At 41.5% G+C, this 19,353-nt stretch overlaps 2 protein-coding genes across 2 annotated transcripts; both read left to right on the top strand.

Moving 5' to 3' along the window:
• The first annotated feature begins 5,226 nt into the window (after window positions 1-5,226).
• Window positions 5,227-6,165, top strand: LOC101039283 (taste receptor type 2 member 62-like). The gene has a single exon (XM_039472627.2). The coding sequence runs from the start codon at window positions 5,227-5,229 to the stop codon at window positions 6,163-6,165; it is 939 nt and encodes a 312-aa protein (XP_039328561.2).
• Window positions 6,166-13,696: 7,531 nt separating this feature from the next.
• Window positions 13,697-14,653, top strand: TAS2R60 (taste 2 receptor member 60). Its single transcript, XM_003929811.2, has one exon. The coding sequence runs from the start codon at window positions 13,697-13,699 to the stop codon at window positions 14,651-14,653; it is 957 nt and encodes a 318-aa protein (XP_003929860.2).
• The last annotated feature ends 4,700 nt before the right edge of the window (window positions 14,654-19,353 follow it).

Genomic DNA, 19,353 nt, shown 5'->3' with positions numbered 1-19,353 from the left:
CTCTCCTCTTTTTCCTCTCTAAAAGCTTATAGGAACTTCTCTTTATGCTCAGTTTTCTAAAAATCTATGATATGAGACAGATACTTGCTGAGTCTTTCTAATACGAAGAATCATGTCCTTTAGCTCTTGAAACTTTTCTTCTATTTTGTTGATTTTTTTTCCTTTCCATTTATTATGTCTCTCTTTTTAGAACTCATAGTTCTTGGTTATTAGACATCCTGGATTAGCATTCTCTTTGGTTTTTAACCTATGGGGTTGCTTCCTTTATTTTCTGATATATTTAATAAATTTTAGCTCTTCTATTGAGATTTAATTTCAGATATTGTCACTTTAATTCCAAGACCTTTCTTTTAAAAAAATTTTGAGTATTCCTTTTAAACAGTATCCTATTGTTTCATATGATATTATCATAGTCTCATAACTGAGAATACTGATACCATTTTGGGAAGCTTTCTTCTCCTGGCATTGTTTTCTTCCTCCAAATACCTGTTTTGTTTTGGTCTTATTTTCCATGCTAGGTGCTATTCTCAGACATCCCAACCTCCTTTCTGTCTGCTCCTGTTGCAAAAGAGATGGAAAGGCTGACTGGAAACTCTGAACTCATTAATGGGACTTGTTAACTATGGGCTTCACTGTAAAGTGATTGGCTGGAGCAATTATTTGAGGAATATCTGATACTGTCTTTATGTCTTCCTTTTAGAATGTTTGGATTCTTCGAGAAGGTGATAGTTTTCTTTGGATTCTTCAAAAAGGCCATACCTTCTTCAGGATTCTTCTCCTGCCTGTGGTGTAAAAGCCTGGGTTCCAGAGTTCTAAAAACCATGTGAGAGGAGAGCATTTGCTCACTGATTTCCCTGTTTTGGTATGGTACCGTTGCCTCAACTGTGCTGTATATGTATCCAGCTCAGTGATCTTGTTTTATCCTTTCCAGAGAATACTAGGGTGGAAGAGTAGTGGTTGCCCAGTTATACAAAAGGGGGACAGTGATTTGGGAATCTGAATCTTAAGCTGACTTCTGACTAATTTTTCTCTAGAGGAACCTGGTATGGCAACTCTTGGGTAAAAGTCAGGTTCGTTCTTGACTTTTCCTTCTGTTTACATAGGATCCGGTTTTCTCAAGGCTGTTGTGTCTTTGACCACTCTTTCATCTATTTTCCAGCCACCCAAATGTATTTTGTGGTCTCGGTCTCTCTGTTATTATGGTTTTATGCCTTAAAAATAATTTCAAAAATCTTTCACAGTTAATTTAGATTGGGGAGGAAAGGAAAGAAGGTGCACGGAGTCACTGTCCTTACCCCTCTTGCTGACTCTAGCTCTATCTATGGCAGTGGTTTAAAATTTGTTTCTTGCAATGGAGTTCTGTCTTTGGAATAGTATGTAGAAGCTCCATCATATAAGCAGGACTGCTCTGTTTGAGGAGGAAATGAGGGTTTGTGGTTCTACTTTCTCAATTCTCCTCTTACCCTTTCCTTACCATGAGAACTCCCTAGAGATCATAATTTGTAAACTACTGATTTAGAAGTTATTGAACATGATTTATCCCTCCAACAGATGTTAGACATTGAGTGCAGTTCATGGCATTATGGAAAGAACATTTGAGTTATTCCTTTAGAGATTAATTTTATTGTTTCTAAATGTTCAAATGGAGCAAGAAAAAGGAAAGAATTATTCTAAAGATCTTTTTAATTGGAATAGAATTGGACTCAGCTTCCTTGTATGCTAACTTTATAATTATAAAAATAACTATCAAATGCTATTTTTATTTGAGAGGAAAGTCTAGATTTACCTGAATATTAAACAGTATTTAACTGTGCATTCACATTTTGATAATGGAAGGTGTTGGAAATTCCCAAATTTACTTTTAGAAAGCGAAATTTCTCTTTTATGCTGGATTATTAGAGCCAAAGTTTATTCTAAATTATTTATCTAAATGTAAGAGTCAGAGAAGGTCTTCAGGGTGAGAAAATATATTTAGGGCTTATCCTGCAGAGAAATCATTATTAATTTTGTGCATAGTTTAGCTTAACATTTATGTGCAGTCTAGCCATTTAAAAAATTGTTATTTCCTTTTTCCCTCCACCTTTCCCTGGAGTGGGCCATCAGTTACCTGATAAAGCCATGGAAATATGTGGAAGTATTTATGAACTGCAAGTTACTCAAAGGCTGAACTCAAAAGTTGGGAATGGGTGCCAAGATTGAGAAACCTTGTCAAATGAAATGTATTTTTTTTTTCTTCTTTTGAAATGGAGTCTTGCTCTGTCAGCAGGTTGGAGTGCTGTGATCTCAGGTCACTGCAACCCCCACCCACCACGTTCAAGATATTCCCCTGCCTCAGCCTCCTGAGTAGCTGGGAGTACAGGTGCACGCCACTGCACCCGGCTAATTTTTTGCATTTTAGTAGAGACAGGGTTTCACCATGTTGGTCAGGATGGTCTCAATCTTCTAACCTTGTGATCCTCCCACCTTGGCCTCCCAAAGTGCTGGGATTACAGGCGTGAGCCACCGCACCTGGCTTGAAATGTATTTTTTATGTCTCTAAGATGAATTAATGTATTCTTGAATGTGATAAGAAAAAGAAAATAAAAACAAAAGACAAACGAATCCACAGAAACCAGAAAGCACTTTACACTACAGAGGACTAAAGTGAAGGAAGTACAAGCAGCTCTTTGCAGAATCTTCCATTTTCATCAAGCCTCCTGCTGTTACTTGTTTACCATTTCACAGAAGATTCAGGCTTCACCTAAAAAAAATATTTCCAATCATGCTGCAGAAAAGAATTCATTAGCTTCAGTTGTAGGAATGCAACATCTTTAAAAAAGAGAAATGTGACCCAAACTTTTGTGAGAAACATTTTGTGTTTTGTTCGCTATTTCATATTTGAAGGACTCTTGAAAAACTAAAAGAAAAAAAACCCTAAAACGTTGCCTTGCTCATGGCCTCTTTTGGTGGCAGACTATGAATGGGACATGAAATCCCCATAAGATATATCTAGTGAAGCATTAAGAGATGGATAAACAGGTGCCTGAAGGAAAGGTACTCTTCCAGCCTTCTTATAGAAGAGGATTGAAACAGGAGAAAATGTTTACTTTATAGAGTTATCAACTGTAGAAAAGGAAAAGGCTTGGAAAAGACTTGTTCTGGCAAAGTGCATGCTTCGGCACCTCTGCAGAGAACATGAAGGTTGCCTGCAAACATTCAATGTCTACTTGGTTACACGTGACCACAACAGGGTGTGGGCACCATGGCCTTGGCTTGCTTCTTGATGACATCATGAAGCTGGGCTCTGGCCAAAGGAGTTTGAGATGAGCCGACATGTCGTGGAGCATGCAGAAGCCACTCATTGCTGTTGTCTTCAAGAAGCCAGAGGAAGACACACAAAGAATTAAATAAAGACACTGAAGCTGTGTTACAAAACAGTTGATCAGATTGAATTATCCCCTCTCTAACAATCTTTTTTTTTTTTTTTTTTTTTTTTTTGAGACGGAGTTTCGCTCTTGTTACCCAGGCTGGAGTGCAATGGTGCGATCTCGGCTCACCGCAACCTCCGCCTCCTGGGTTCAAGCAATTCTCCTGCCTCAGCCTCCTGAGTAGCTGGGATTACAGGCACGCACCACCATGCCCAGGTAATTTTTGTATTTTTAGTAGAGACGGGGTTTCACCATGTTGACCAGGATGGTCTCGATCTCTTGACCTCGTGATCCACCCGCCTCGGCCTCCCAAAGTGCTGGGATTACAGGCTTGAGCCACCACACCTGGTCCTCTAACAATCTTTTGAGAGTTCAATAAAAACTCGTAGCTCTTCAAGCAATTGCTATTTTCGAGGGCTGAACCTCTTTTTCTTGAAGTCGCCACCTAAATGTTTGTCCTTGTTTTTATTTCTCTTTAATCTTTCACACACGGGCCTCTCTCACCTGTAGAATCTTGAGTGAGACCATGGGAAGCAGGCAAGGTCACTTTCTACGACTCATCTTGGTGGTGGAAAGCCCGACTCCAGGATCTGAGATGTTTGCCGGGGCTTGGGGGCTGGGGATTCCCTTTCCTGTTTTTCTATCCACACCTCTGCTTTCTTCTACCCTCCTCTCTCTTTCCTCTTCACCCTTTTGTTCTTACTTTTTTTCATGTTCGTAGGCATTCTTTCCTCAGGCTCCCTGAACCTGGGTTGGTTGATCTGAACCAGTGTCACTTTGTGTGGTTGGCAGTAGAGGCAAAAATGTAACGTGTGAAATCACTTTAAAAATGACAAGGTGTTCCGGCAGGGTGGTTTCTACTGCCATAGCTTCAGGGCTGGCACAGGACAGGCCTCACTCCGCATAACGCAGACCTTCCCTATAAGCCAGCTTTGTCCTGAGCGCCTGTCTTTCCACCTACTCTGGCTTTCCCCAGCTGTGGTGATGTCCTCTCTGGGTCAGTCTCCCTTCTCTGACTTTCTCTTCTTCCCATTATGACTTATCTACTCTCTCTCGTTTTCTCAGAGCCTTCTTAGAAGCTGATTACTTTTGGTTGATGAAACACACTGGAGCCAGGGGGATAATGGTTAACAGATTTGATGGTAACACATTTTACCAGATTCGATGGTAGCACATCCAGGGAAATCCAAATTTTAACTTGAGATTTCATGAACTCCAATATAAAGCTTGACAGTGAAATTTTAGGCAGCATGAGAGGTCAGTGGTTAGGGAGCTTTTTCTTGATAATCTGAAGCCTTGTGCATGTGGATGATTTTTCTATTCCACCCATTCAGGAGGTGAGCTACTACTAAATAAAATACTAAGGCAGGACACAAAGGGAAGGTTTGTGGTTTGGGGAGGGCCATCCAAGTAACAACGTCTTTTAAAGAAGAGCTAGGAAAGAAATAGTACAGTTAAGACATATGTACAAAATATGGGTATTTTCAGTTACTCCAGCAGCCTCTATTCTGTTAACATTTCCCTGCATCTGGCTCTGAGAAAGGATAGGCAAATACAGGCTATGCGAATAGAAACAGGGTGTCATTGAGCTGGGAGTGGTTTGCCTGCCAAAGGAGATTGTAGAAATTATCTTTGCAAATTCTGGGGACTGTGGGTGTTTGCTGGTGACTGGGATTTTCTATGAATCCAGGCACAAGGGCTTCCAAGTCTCTGGTGTCAACAGGGTGGCTTGACTCTGCCAGAGAGGCTGTTTCCCCGCAGATGATTTTCCAGTCCTCTGCAGTAGGAGCAAAGTCTTAGAAGCACCTCCCTGGAGAAGATGCCCTCCTCGCCCACGTTGATCTTCATGACCATCTTTTGCCTGGAGTCATTGGCTGCAATGCTTCAGAATGGCTTCTTGGTCACCATGCTGGGCAGGGAGTGGGTGAGGTGCCGGACGCTGCCAGCAAGTGACATGATTGTGGCTGGTCTCACTGCATCCCGGTTCTGCCTGCATGGGTTAGCCATGGTGAACAACCTCCTGGCCTCCCTAGACTTTTGGCATGCATTTACCTGTTTGAACATCTTCTGGGACCTTTTCAATGCCCTCACTTCGTGGTTTACTGCCTTGCTTGCTGCTTTCTACTGTGTGAAGATCTCATCTTTCTCCCACCCCATCTTCGCCTGTCTGAAGTGGAGGATCTCTCGGTCAGTGCCCAAGCTGATGCTGGGCTCCCTGATTATCTGTGGCCTGCAAGTCATCTTATCAGCCACTGGGAATATACTGTTTGGTCCCATGAAGTTCTCTCTTAGTTCCTACGGAAATGAAACTCTAATTTATAGAGTGCAGGATTCGTTTCAGCTCTACTTTTTGCTTTATGAAGGGCTTGTGTTGTCAGTTCCGTTCCTCCTGTTCCTAGTGCCCACCGTCTTGCTCATCGTGTCACTGTGCGGGCACTTGGGGCAGATGAGGGAACGCAGGCCCAGCCCCTGTGTCCCCAGCACCCAGGCTTACACTGTGGCTTTAAAGTCGCTCACCTTCTTCCTTATCTTCTGTACATTGTACTTCCTGTCCTTGTTTGTTTCTGCTTTGAAAATCATAAACTTTCAGAATCACTGGCACTTGGCCTGGGAAGTGCTCATCTATGCCAACATCTCTCTACACTCTACTTTCCTTGTGCTGAGACGTCCCAAACTGAAAAAGAGCCTGAAGACATGGTTTCGGCTCCAGTGCCCATGTGCTGCTGGCTCACAGGGCTTTGGAAGGTGCTGGCCATAGGATGGTTGTGCTCTTGAGTTATCCATGTCAATAACCAGTCCTGTGATTAATGATCCTGGTTCTGGCAGGAATGCATAAGGTTTGAGTACTGTCTTTCTCTTTCTAGTTTCTTCTTTCTCTCCCACGCTCTCCATGCCCCAGAATCCCTTTTCCATCTTGCTGTGTTCCTACCATCCCCTCCACTGCTGTGAGACTCTAGTCCTAGTCTTCAACAAACTCGGCCTTTGCTGGTGGGCTCATTTCCTCATGGGGCCCCATGAATCTATATGCAAGCAACCCTAATATTTGCCAGGCATCATGTTGGTCTGTATGCCCTTTGTAGAGAACTGTAACTGTTGTCAGTTGTCTCTGTGGGCAAACCGAAGCTTATATTTTATTATTTTATTTTATTTTTGAGATAGAGTCCTGCTCTGTTGCCCAGGCTGGAGTGTAGTGGCATGATCTCAGTTCACTGCAGCCTCCACCTCCCAAGTTCAAGCAATTCTCCTGCCTCAGCCTCCAGAGTAGCTGGGACTACAGACACGTGCCACCATGCCTGGCTAATTTTTGTGTTTTTAGTAGAGACGGGGCTTCACCATGTTGGTCAGACTGATCTAGAACGCCTGTCCTCAAATGATCCACCCTCCTCAGCCTCCTAAAGTGCTGGGATTACAGGTGTGAGCCACCATGTTCTGCCTTGAAGCTTATTTTTTAATAGTGACACATATTGTCCAGCACCATCTACTTGACATCACCTGCCCTCCTGCTCCGTGGCTGTGCTCTCAGCCCCGTCTCTCCACTTCAACCCAAGAAATCTTCTTCTCCTCTTCCCTTATGTCTTTTTCTTCCTCATGTACTTCTTGGGCTTACCCAATACTTCCTTCTTTCCTTTCTCTGCCAGTCCCCTCCTTTGTGCTCTGCTTCAGATCGATTCCACCCAGGGAGCTTTTTCAGCCTGAACTCACAGAAAGCTAAGGACACATAAGAGTTTGGTTCTACTGTAGGTCACATCCATGACTTCATGTGCTCGTGTTGAATTAAGAGAAATTGTCTGATGTAAAAATGCTTTTAGGTTTTGGCCAACAGAAGATAGATGGAAAACAAAGGAAATGTCCTACAGTTCTTAATTTTGATGATTCTACTCCTCATCTGCTCACCAAGGAGATGGATGCCCGATGCAGCTGTTAAGGATGGGAATCTCCAGATTGGGATGTCTGCAGCCCGGGGCTTGGACAAGATGAGCCACTAGGCCTGGGAAGAAAAGTGTAGCAATTTCAGTTTCCATTTATTTTTGTCTTCTCCTTTTAATTCCTATGTTGTGGACATTTTATGATGCACGTAATGTATTAGTGAAATGTACATGCATGTAATTAAAAATAAATATGCATATGGTAGTGTCCTAGTCAGCCTAGGCTGCAGTGACAGAATACCATAGACAGGGTATTTAAGCAACAGGCATTTATTTCTCACAGTTCTGGATCCTGAAACAGGGTGCCAGTGTGGTTGGGTTCTGGTGAGGGCCCTTTTCTGGGTTGCAGACAGACACCTTCTTGTGTTCTCACATGGCAGAGAGAGTTATCTGTTTTGTGTTTCTTCTTATAAGGGCTCTAATTCCATTCACGAGGGCTTCACCCTTATGAGCTAATTACCTCCTAAAAGCCTTATCTCTCAATGTTATCACGTTGAGGATTAAGGTTTCATTTCAATGTATGAATTTTGGGAGGATACGAACATGCAGTTTATAGCTGGTGGGTTGTATGTTCACATATCTATATTTTACTGGTGGAGCTAATGATAACAAAGCATGGAGACCGATAAACCGAAAGAGACTGGGAAGAACAATAGGCATGGTTAAGGGAGAATCATATGTTCAAACTAGTCAAAACAGAAGCGATAAATAACAGGACAGAACAGCGGTCACAAATAATTTTCAAATAGGTAAATGCATTTATGGTCAAATGTTCAATAACACTGGGAAGCTGAGGCCCCAAAACGTTATGCTACAGGGCTAGCGGGAAGCCAGGCTATGGTAATAGAAGACAGACGGATGACCAGAGGCAAAATAACAAGATCAGGAATTTTTCTCTTGCAAAAAGATGATCAAAGGAGGAGATTCTCAAGTTGTTGATGAAGAATACATGGGGATTTCCCCAGAGGGCAGAGCGAGAGAGAGGCAGGATGGAGGAACCTGTGGGAAGCTGGCACTGTGGCCAGGCTTTAAATTAAATAGACACCTAAAGTCTAGGAATTATCCCACTTAGAGAACACATATTATCCTCATCATCAATCATGAATAATTTTTTTTTCTTTTTTTGTAGCAACATGAGCAATCTAATGACTTCCTACAGGGAGGTTAATAATAAATTATGGGACTGAGCCTTGGGGCTCAAGGCACAAGCTGGATGGAGGCAGGGAAGGCAGGAGCATGGCGGGGATAGGGGTATCTGTCTCCTCTCTCCTTCTACCCAACTGTGAATACCTGAAGACTGCCCTTCCCTTGGGCGGAGCTCCAAGAACTTTACTGAAGGTATCTGGGTGGGGAGCAGGTGGTGATTCAACTCTCATGTTCTGTTCCAGCTTCATAGTCTTTTGAGCGATGCCAGGTTGTCTCAGGAGTTCCTAATTGGTTGATGTTCTCAATTTCCTTTTTTAAAACTCTAGCTCATAAGAGTTTTAAACTCTAGCTCCTAAGATTGTATCTTGACTAAAGATACAATCTAATATCTCATCAAGACTTCCCAAAATTTCTGTGACCTCTCTCCAGCCTACCTTTTTGGCTTGATATGCCATAATCTCTATGTAAGTCCTCTGTTGTAGCTAATTGTTCTGGATATAATTATGTATCCCCCTCCTATGCTGATGCCTCATCTTTTTCCTTCCAACATACAAGACAGTATCTTTGTTGTCTCAGAATGATGGGGCTGTTACTGCAAAACTCTTCCGAGAAATCTTGGAATGGGAATAGGATGATCCCTAACACATAGAACAACAGACTGGGAGTCACTTGTTGAGAGTACTGAGTTGAAGGTTTTCCATATAGAGAGTCAACTCAGGATCCCTATTCTAACTCCCTTGTGATTACAATTATAAAGACTGGTTATAACAAGTTTTAAACTCTCAGTCTTGGCTTTTACCTAAGAAGGTTAAACTGGACATGAGAAAGCCAAATGTGACAGACAAAAAAAAAAAAAAAAAAAAAAAAAAACACAAAAGAATCTCCATGAGACACATTGCATATTTAAATTCAAATGATTATTCTTTCTTTTGGATTAACTTACTCTGCACATAGCATAAGCCCAGTAAATGTTTGTGGTTTATGTTTAGCACATCAAAATGCTTTGAGGGCAGATATCTAATTCATTGTTGTAGCCCAATGTCTTTCAAAGGGTTATCACGGCATATTGAATATTCTTAATAAATTATTATTAAACGAATTGAAGATTAAATGCACATCTTTATCATTGAAGGTGTGGGAGGTGGATGAAAAAGATTCAAGTTTTCCATATTGGGAGGTTTGTGGCTGGCCATACTTCAGAGCTGTAAGCACAAAGTTTTCCCCATTTCTCCAGGTTCCAGTAGAAAACAGCCAAATATCAGCCAGACGAATGAGGGCAAGGAAGAGAGCAGTTGGAAACTCTATCCCCTGGAGATTTGCGTCTTCACAGAAAGGCCGAGTGAGTGAATTACCTTAGTTCATCTTCTTTCCTCTACCCAGAAGAACTATGTCCACAATAGTTGGCCTATGTGCTAGGGAAACAATTCCACCTGGAAGTGGATTGGGAGCTGGGAAGAGATGATGACGTGCATTCGATTCCCTTTTTGTGGGGGTCCTATATATGAAACTGGTAGGTTGCAGTGCCAACCAGAAGATGTGTGTTCTATTAAAAACCCCCTTACTGCTATGTTACTTGATCCTGATCAATGTTGCTGTATTTGACTCAGAACAATTTCTGCTTTCCTATCTCCCCGTGACACGTTAACCTACTTACACTCACGTAAGTGTTGGTTGCTGATTTTTTTTTTTTAACTCTTTGAAGCTCGTTTCTATAAAGAATGTGGTCTTTTCTTACTCTGCCCTCCTCTGGCTGATATCAATGGTCTGACATTTGGTGCCCTGGACTTCCCTTTTATCCCTGATGCTGTCCTGAATTTTACACTAGCTATTGCGCCACGGGATGAATGGAATAGAAGATAGCCATTCTAATAAAGTCATTGTCATCATCATCATTACTCTTGTCCATATGCAGAGATTTATAGTTTCCAATATATTTACCATATTTATGGTCGTATTTATTTGTGATCCATATTTTTTACAGTTGAAAAAGGGGGTCATTCAGAGAGGTTAACTGCTTGAGGATCTGTAGCGATTGTGACAAGACTTAAAACGGGCTTCTGAGTTCAGCTAAGGATGAGAGAAGATGGAGGTGTAACATGTATTGCTAACTATGGCAGAGATTTCTGGTGCTGGAATCATTCTGGATCTTGGTCTTTCCTCTGCATCACTGTGCGTTTAGGTGGGAGTCTTAATACATAATTTGGGGCCTTATTTCTTTTATCTGTAAGATTATCTTTTTTTTATTTTTATTTTTTTATAAGAAAAAGAATAAAGAAGAGGAAGAAAGAGGAAGAGGAAGAGGGAGAGAGAATGGGGGTATTGCTTTATTGCCCAGGCTAGAATGCAATCTAAATATGGGTATGCCTATAATTGTCCTTAATAATGGAGATATAAAAGAAAATGAGGGGAGAGAATAACAAACAAGGAGCCAACGAACATTTCGTTTAAACTTCTAAGTTGATATGATGTGGCACTGATCTACGTATTCCTGTATTGGATGCGTATATATTTAGGATCTTTAGCTCTTCTTGTTGTTGCATTGATCCTTTTATCATTATATAATGTCCTTCTTTGCTTCTTTTGATCTTTGTTGCTTAATTTTAACTTCTGCTTTTTATTTATTTATTTTAGCTCTCTGTTTGGTTGGTAAATCCTTCTCCATCTCTTGTTTTAAATCTTTGTGTATCCTTGAATGTGAGATGGGTCTGGATGCAGCATACTGATCGGTTTTAGTTTTTTATTCAAATTGCCTGTCTGTCTTTGGATGGGGGATTTAGTCAATTTAAATTTAGAATCAATAATAATATATGTGAGTTTAATACTGCCAGTTAATATTAGCTGGCTATTTGGCCCATTAGTTGATGTAAATTCTTCATTATATTGATGCTCTTGTTGGTATTTTTTTAGAAAGGCTGATACTGTTTGTTCCTTTCTATGTGTAGTGGTTCTTTCAGAATCTCTTGTAAAGCAGGCCTGGTGGTGATGAAATCTCTGAGTGCTTGCTTATTCACAAAAAACTTTATTTTTCCTTCACTTGTGAAGCTTAGTTTGGCTGGATGTGAAATTCTGGGTTGAAAGTTCTTTTCTTTAAGGATGTTGAATATTGGCCCCCACTCTCTTCTGGCTTGTAGGGTTTCTGCTGAGAGATCTGCTGTAAGTCTGATAGGCTTCCCTTTGTGGGTAACCTGACCTTTCTCTCTGGCTGCTCTTAGTATTTTCTCCTTCATTTCAACCCTGGTGAATCTGACGATTATGTGCCTTGGAGTTGCTCTTCTTGAGGAATATCTCTGTGGTGTTCTCTGTATTACCTGGAGTTGAATATTATCCTGCCTTACTAGGTTGGGAGAATTTTCCTGAATAATGTCCTGAAGCGTATTTTCCAGCTTGGATTCATTCTCTTCCTCACTTTCAGGTACACCTATCAAGCGTAGATTAGGTCTTTTCACATAGTCCCATATTTCTTGGAGACTTTGCTCGTTCCTTTTTATCCTTTTTTTCTCTAATCTTGTCTTCTTGTTTTATTTCATTGAGTTGGTCTTCGACCTCTGATATCCTTTCTTCTGCTTGATCAATTCGGCTGTTAAAACTTGTGCATACTTCACGAAGTTCTCGTATTGTGTTTTTCAGCTCCATCAATTCACTTATATTCCTCTCTAAATTGTGTATTCTTTTTAACATTTCGTCAAATCTTTTTTCAAAGTTCTTAGTTTCTTTGGATTGATTTAAAACAAGTTCTTTTAATTCACAGAAGTTTCTCATTATCCACATTTTGAAGCCTGCTTCTGTAATTGGAACACACTCGTTCTCCATCAAGCCTTGTTCCGTTGCTGATGAGGAACTGTGATCCCCCGCTGAGGGAGAGGCGTTCTGATCTTGGGTATTCTCAGCCTTTTTTGGCTGTTTTCTTCCCTTCGTTATAAATTTATCCATCTGTGGTCTTTGTATTTACCGTCTTTGTAATTGGTTTTCTGAGTGGACGTCCGACTTATTGATTCTCAGCGCCGAAATCTGAGCAACCCACTGCGCCGACTCAATCAGCGGCGTTAAGATTGATGGTGCTTTTCTGACTCTGCACCAAGAACCGACGCTCCGAGGCGCCGGCAAAACCGCCTCGCCGGTCACAAGAGTCGCGCTGGCGACCCGTGGGGCTCCTCCGCTGGGAATCTCCTGGTGCGTGAGCAACAAGAATTCATGTGAAGGTATGGCGTCCTCTCGTTCTTTGTGCTTTCACTGGGAGCTACTATCCCGAGCTGCTAGTGATCAGCCATCTTGGATCTCTCCTTTGTAAGATTATCTTTAATGTATTCTTCCATTCTAAGCTGAGATTCTAAGACAACTTTGTGAATTAGAACATAGGACACTTTTCATATTTTACAGATGGACAAAGTGAGGTACAGAGGGGCTGATAAATCCAACAACTCACAATAAGGGGTGAAGCTTGGGCTAAAGGCTGTCTCAGCTCCTAGTACAGGGCTCGTTCTGCCATATCCCATTGGCCTATGGCTACTGGGGGTTCCTCTGTGAAATGGTATTTTAAAGGTCACCAGTTATAAAATATATGTTTTTAAATTTTGAAAAAAGTTGCCCACCTCATTGTGTACAATTGTCTCCTGTGTTTTTTTTAATGATGATGGTCACTGTGAGTAATAAGACTTGAATTAGTCTTTCTCTGTAAAGGTTTGCTCAGTTTTCTCTCGATTTCGGTCAAAGGGGTTTTGCCATAGCACTCCCTTCACGGGGTTGTGAGAACTAAGGAGAGTACTCAGAACAATTCCTGCAATATAACAATCACTCCCTGCTGTGAATGTGAGTGCTGTCGCAGTAGCAGGTGTGCCCTGTGGATACTACTGAGCTGCCAGCAGGTGTACGGTCCTGTCTTAAGTGTCAGCTTAGAGAAGTATAACCTCCTGTGTAAAAACACTAAATGCCAGGGCCTGACATATTATCCACTTTGGTGTTGACATGGGCAGAGAATAGGCAGAAGAGCAGGCAAATTTTGGGCAGGCATGGGGGCTTTGGAAATTAAGCCTAGACAATATTTGCATCTATTCCTAGAAGAAACCTTTTCACCCTCCTCTGATAGCCTGAGTCCTCTGCTCTGGCCTAGCCTCTGCATTTGGGGCAGCTGGAGGGACAAACATATCCTACAGGACCTTCCAGAGCAATGCAACAGAAATAGCCCTTGAAACTTTGGGATCCATCTTGTCCACAGAAGAGATGAATGGAGACCACATGGTTCTGGGATCTTTGGTAACTGACAAGAAGGCCATCATCTTGGTTATAATTTTATTCCTTTTGTGCCTGGTAGCAATAGCGGGCAATGGCTTTGTCACTGCTGTTCTGGGCATGGAGTGGGTGCTACGGAGAACGTTGTTGCCTTGTGATAAGTTATTGGTTAGCTTAGGGGCTTCTCGCTTTTGTCTACAGTGGGTGGAATTGGGTAAGACCATTTATCTTTTCCTGTATCCGACAGCCTTCCCATACAACCCTGTACTGCAGTTTCTAGCCATCCAGTGGGACTTCCTGAATGCTGCCACATTGTGGTTCTCTTCCTGTCTTAGTGTCTTCTACTGTGTGAAAATTGCAACCTTCACCCACCCTGTCTTCCTCTGGCTAAAGCGCAAGTTGTCTGGGTGGGTACCGTGGATGCTGTTCGGCTCTGTTGGGCTCTCCAGCTTCAGCACCATTCTGTTTTTCATAGGCAACCAGAGAATACATCAGAACTATTTAAGGAACCGTCTACAGCCTTGGAAGGTCACCGGCAACAGCATAAAGAGCTCCTGTGAGAAATTCTACCTCTTCCCTCTAAAAATGGTTACTTGGACAGTGCCCACTGCTGTCTTTTTCATTTGCATGATTTTGCTCATCACATCTCTGGGAAGACACATGAAGAAGGCCCTCTTGACCACCTCGGGATTCCAAGAGCCCTGTTTGCAGGCTCACATAAAGGCTCTGCTGGCTCTCATCTCTTTTGCCATCCTTTTCATCTCCTATTTTCTGTCACTGGTGTTCAGTGCTGCAGGTATTTTTCTGCCTCTGGACTTTAAATTCTGGATGTGGCAGTCAGTGATTTATCTGTGTGCAGCAGTTCACCCCATCATTTTGCTCTTTAGCAACCCCAGGCTGAGAGCTGTGCTGGAGAGGTGCCATTCCTCAAGGTATGGGGCACCTTGAACCACAGCTGATGAAAAACTTCAAGGGGATCCTTATGGAGAAGGCATGGACTCAAAGGGACATAGCTTTTCTCTTTGCCACATGGAATGTTTTCTCCCTTTTGCTGCAGTTAATGATTAGAAAAATAGCTTCAATGAAATAGGATTCGAGGTGAGAGTAAAGGTCCTGAAGTATAGGCTAGTGTCATGTTATATACTCAGCAAGTGTGTAGTTTGTGTGGCTGTGGTTCCTGTGAAACTTGATGTGGTCAAAGAATTCAGAAACTTTTATTTTTCCTGTTATCAATCTCTTGGTATTTAAAATAACCCTTCTGGAAACTGAATGCAAAGATCCTAAAACATCATGCAATATTTTATCTGTTGAATGGAACTAGAGAATATTTTGGGGACTGCAGTTTTCTCAGGCTTTATCCTGTGAACCACCTTTCCCTTCTCTTCAATTCACAATTATCTGGCCATCTACTATGGTGACTCTCTTCTTCTCTCCCTGGAAGAGTTTCTGGTGTCTAATTCTCTACACAGAGCATGGTGTAACTGCTGCAAATGTGTGGTGGTGTGTGTTGACAGGGATGTGGATATGTTCCGATGACCTTTGGAGGTCCCTCTGAGTGCTAGGGGTCTATGATTTTTGTGTGGTTCATGTTCTCTACAATAGCCCAGCCTGTTAGTCTCCTCTGTATGTGTTGAGGTCTGTGGGTTCAGATGTGACTTCTTTTGATTGATATTAGCATCTGCTGAAATTCCCCTACTCACATGGGAAGTTTATCTATATCTGTCTAAGACCTAAGATTTAAGAAGAAAAAGCCTTTGTGTTTGGTGAACAATGTGCAGACTGCCTTTCTGCTTTTCCCAGCTCCTCTCAAGAGTTCCTTAAATTCAGTGACCCTTTGAATCATTCAAACGAGACATCCCTCAACTCTCCTCCATTCACTTTAAAATCTCTCGGCCTCCTTTTCTAGTTTTCACCACCACCACAGTCCTCTGCATTAGAAGACAGGTCTCTGCTTTTGGCTTTTCAAGGCTGACATTGTGCTCCTAGCCCACCTGCTCCTGCCTCTTTTCTCTCTGCTGCTGAGTCAAGGATTTCTACTTCTACACAAGTCTTCCAACTTTTCCTATTTATTGTCCTTCTCTTCTTCAACAAATGTGCCTGAACTTTTTTTCCTGAAAACATTCTCCTTACTGTCTCACTCCTCCCTCGCCCTGTGCCCCTCTGCTGCCAATGAGTCACTTGCAGGGTCCTCCCGTGTGCCTTCCAATCCTTTTCTGCTTCCACGTTCTGTCGAAACGTATTTGTTTCTACAGGGACACACACAATCTCTTTGTCACTAAATGTGATACTGTACCCAGCCCTTATCTTCCCATGTCTCTGTGGTATTTGCCTCTGTTGAGAACAAATGATTTCCTTAAAATAAACTGATTAAAAATATTTTTACAAAAGTACTTCTGATCTTTGTGAAAGATTTTTAAAAAGAGAAAATAAACCCCACCCATAATTGCCCACCTGCACAACTTTCTAAAAGTTGCTCTCTTGGTGATGGAGGCTAGGATCTCCTCCCAGCTCCCAGTGGGTCTTTTGGTGTCATCTTCACTCATCCTCCTGCCCCTTGGTTCTGTCCTTAGCCAGCCCTCTTCTTCCTTTGAGATGAGATCTAATCTCTTTACTTTGTGTTTAAATCGACTCACATAGCTTCAATTATGCTCTTCTTGTTGTTAATTACCAAAGCCTTGACCTTTCTCTAAACACCAATTCTATATTTTCTTCTACTTGCTGGACATGACCACCGAATAGTACCATGAGTAAATTTAGCAGGTTCAAAGTATTTCTTTCTTCTTTATTTCCTCCTCCTCTTTCTCTTCCCACCAGCCCCTCCCCTGCTCTTATGAATTCATTCATCTATTACAGCTATTCAGTAAATCAGGCTATCGACCTCTGAGTTGATTTTCACCCCTTTCTCTCTGCTGATCCCTTGTACCTAACTGGTACCCATTTTCAAATTTTGTCTCTGTAATGTCCCCATCATCTTATTCCCATTCCTGATCCTTGTTGAGATTAGACTGTCCTCCTCTCCCACCTGCACTGCTGAGATTTCTTCTTTACCACTTGCTTAATTTCAGGGTTTGCTACCACCCCACACAGAACTATCATTTCCAGATTAATCTCCTGAAGGTGTATCACCCAAATTATATCTCAGTGCTTTATTTATTAATTTATTTATTTGGAGACAGAGTCTTACTCTGTCACCCAGGCTGGACTGCAGTGGCATGATCTTGGCTCACTGAAACCTCCACCTCTCGAGTTCAAGTGATTCTTTTGCCTCAGCCTCCTGAGTAGCTGAAATTACAGTGCACACCACCATGCCCACCTAATTTTTGTATTTTTAGTAGAGACGGGGTTTGCCATGTTGACCAGGTGATCTTGAACTCCTGACCTCAAGTGACCTGCCTGCCTCAGCCTCTCAAAGTGCTGGGATTACAGGCATGAGCCACCATATCCAGCCTCTCAGTGCCTATTAAATGAAGCACAGGCCCCCTAAATGTGGAATTCAAGAACCTCCATAAAATCTGACAACAACTTTATCTTTTGGTGCCATTCTAGTGGAATCCAATTTTGCAGCAAATTTGGATTATCATTGTTCTGGGCACACCTGAAACTCCCTCCCTGACATCCTGTAAAGCACTCTCTATTCCCTCATGTACCTGTCAAAAATCCTACTTAATTTTTTTCTGTTTAACTTTAAAGGTTAATTCAAATGGTATCTCTTCAGTGAAGCTTTTCTGGATGCCCTCCAAGCCTTGATCTCTCCCACCTTTGAGGACGTATAAATTGGAGTTCCTCAGTTGTGACATTAATTCTGTCTGCAGCGCTGATGTTTGCATAGCTGTCTCCTCCACCCTAGAAGATATTAAACTTCTTAAAGGCATGGGCTGCCTCATACTCTTCCATGCATCCTCTGAAACACTTACAAGTACCTGCTGCACTGAGCAGAATGGTTCTATAACCTGGAATCCAGCTAGAAGCACATGTACTTTTATCTGTACATTTATCCCCGAGGTACCTACTATATTTTTATGCCTATGTTTGAGCTGCATTTCCTTTATTGTCTGGTTGGCTTACTTTTTGGAAGTCACACTTTGACTTATGCACAATATAGAAATAATAAATGGGTGAGTGAGAGAGTAAAATTTGCCTGATTTTATGATGTCTTTGACTTACTTCTTGTACATTTGCCTGTTGCTAAGCAACAGTGAACAGCAGGCTTTCAGTCCTTCCTATGGGAAGCTTAGTAGAGTGCCAATTCTTCTCTTTGTTACTGACCCAATCTCCTTTTCCATAGCTCCCTACATAAGCTACGCTTTGTTCCTTCCGCTGTTCACACCATTAGCCTAGGAGAACAGAGAATCTTCCCGAATCTGAATGATCTCCCCACAGGGACAAATTCCCTTGGAGCTTGAACACACAGGGTGAAGTAAAAGAGAAGAAAGGTTAGTTGTATTTTTAAAATACTTGGTAACTTATCATGAACTTTTGCCCATAGTCTGATCTCATCATGAATTATGAGTTGTAATAAAAATTATGAATTGTAACATTTTTCATTATTACCTTCATTATATAATTAGGAATTACAATACCAATCATTTATTGAATGCCTATTTTGTGTGAGGGACAGGACTAGAACACTGATTGGCTTAGTCTTTTATATACTTGTTTCTTAAAACAACAATGTAAAAAAAATGAGACTTAGAGGGATTTACTGAGGTCTCATGGTCAGTGAGTGATAGAATTTGAGATACTTTAGTGCTGTAGTATTTAAAACAGTGTGGTTTTAGAATAGAATATTCTAAACACTGTGGTAATAGAATATCATAAAGAAAGTGAATAGGCAAGCACATCAACAGACAACTATTCTCATCAACAGAGAATAGTTACATGAAAAATTGTATATGTGATAACTAAAGCATTTTAAATCAGTGAGGAAAAGATGGTCATTTAGTTTTTTGGTATACTGGTATGCCAATTGGAAAACCAAAAAGTTAGAGCTAACATTTAATCATAAATTCCAGATAGATAATCTTTTTTAAACATTTTTTTATTTTTATTTTTATTTTTTGAGACAAGGTCTTGCTCTGTCACCCATGCTGGAGTGCAGTGGTGTGATCTCAGCTCACTGCAACTCTACCTCCTGGGTGCCAGTGGTTCTCCTGCCTCAGCCTCTGTAGTAGCTGGAACTAGAGATGAGCACCACCGTGCCTGGCTAATTTTTGTGTTTTCCATAGAGACAGGGTTTCACCATGTTGCCCAGGCTGGTCTCAAACTCGTGAGCTCAAGTGATCCACCCACCTTGGCCTCCCAAAGTGCTGGGATTACAGGTGTGAGCTGCTCTCGGCCTTTTTTTTTTAAAAAAAAAAAAAAATTGGGTATAACAAGGCATACATTTTAACTTTTGGTGGGCACTACCAAATTGTCCTCTGAAAAGATATTGGGCCAGCTCGTGCTCATGTCAGCAACGTATGAGAGATAACAAATGCTTATTTTCTTACCTTCTCCTAATTCTGGATTTTATTCATTTTTTATGATAAACGAAAATAGCATCTTTTAGTTTTATTTCCTTTGATTTTGTTTAACTAAGATAAATATTTTTAACCATTTTCTATATGGAAATTGTAAACTGCTGGTTTTCTTAGAATTTAAACTTTACT

The sequence above is a fragment of the Saimiri boliviensis genome, chromosome 10 (genome assembly GCF_048565385.1).
Source record: "Saimiri boliviensis isolate mSaiBol1 chromosome 10, mSaiBol1.pri, whole genome shotgun sequence".
In the NCBI taxonomy this organism is placed as follows: Eukaryota; Metazoa; Chordata; class Mammalia; order Primates; family Cebidae; genus Saimiri; species Saimiri boliviensis.
This window is presented reverse-complemented; position numbering and strand designations above follow the sequence as displayed.

Excerpts from the sequence above, each read along its gene's own strand:
- LOC101039283 (XM_039472627.2), top strand. The coding sequence starts at position 5,227 with ATGCCCTCCTCGCCCACGTTGATCTTCATGACCATCTTTTGCCTGGAG.
- TAS2R60 (XM_003929811.2), top strand. The coding sequence starts at position 13,697 with ATGAATGGAGACCACATGGTTCTGGGATCTTTGGTAACTGACAAGAAG.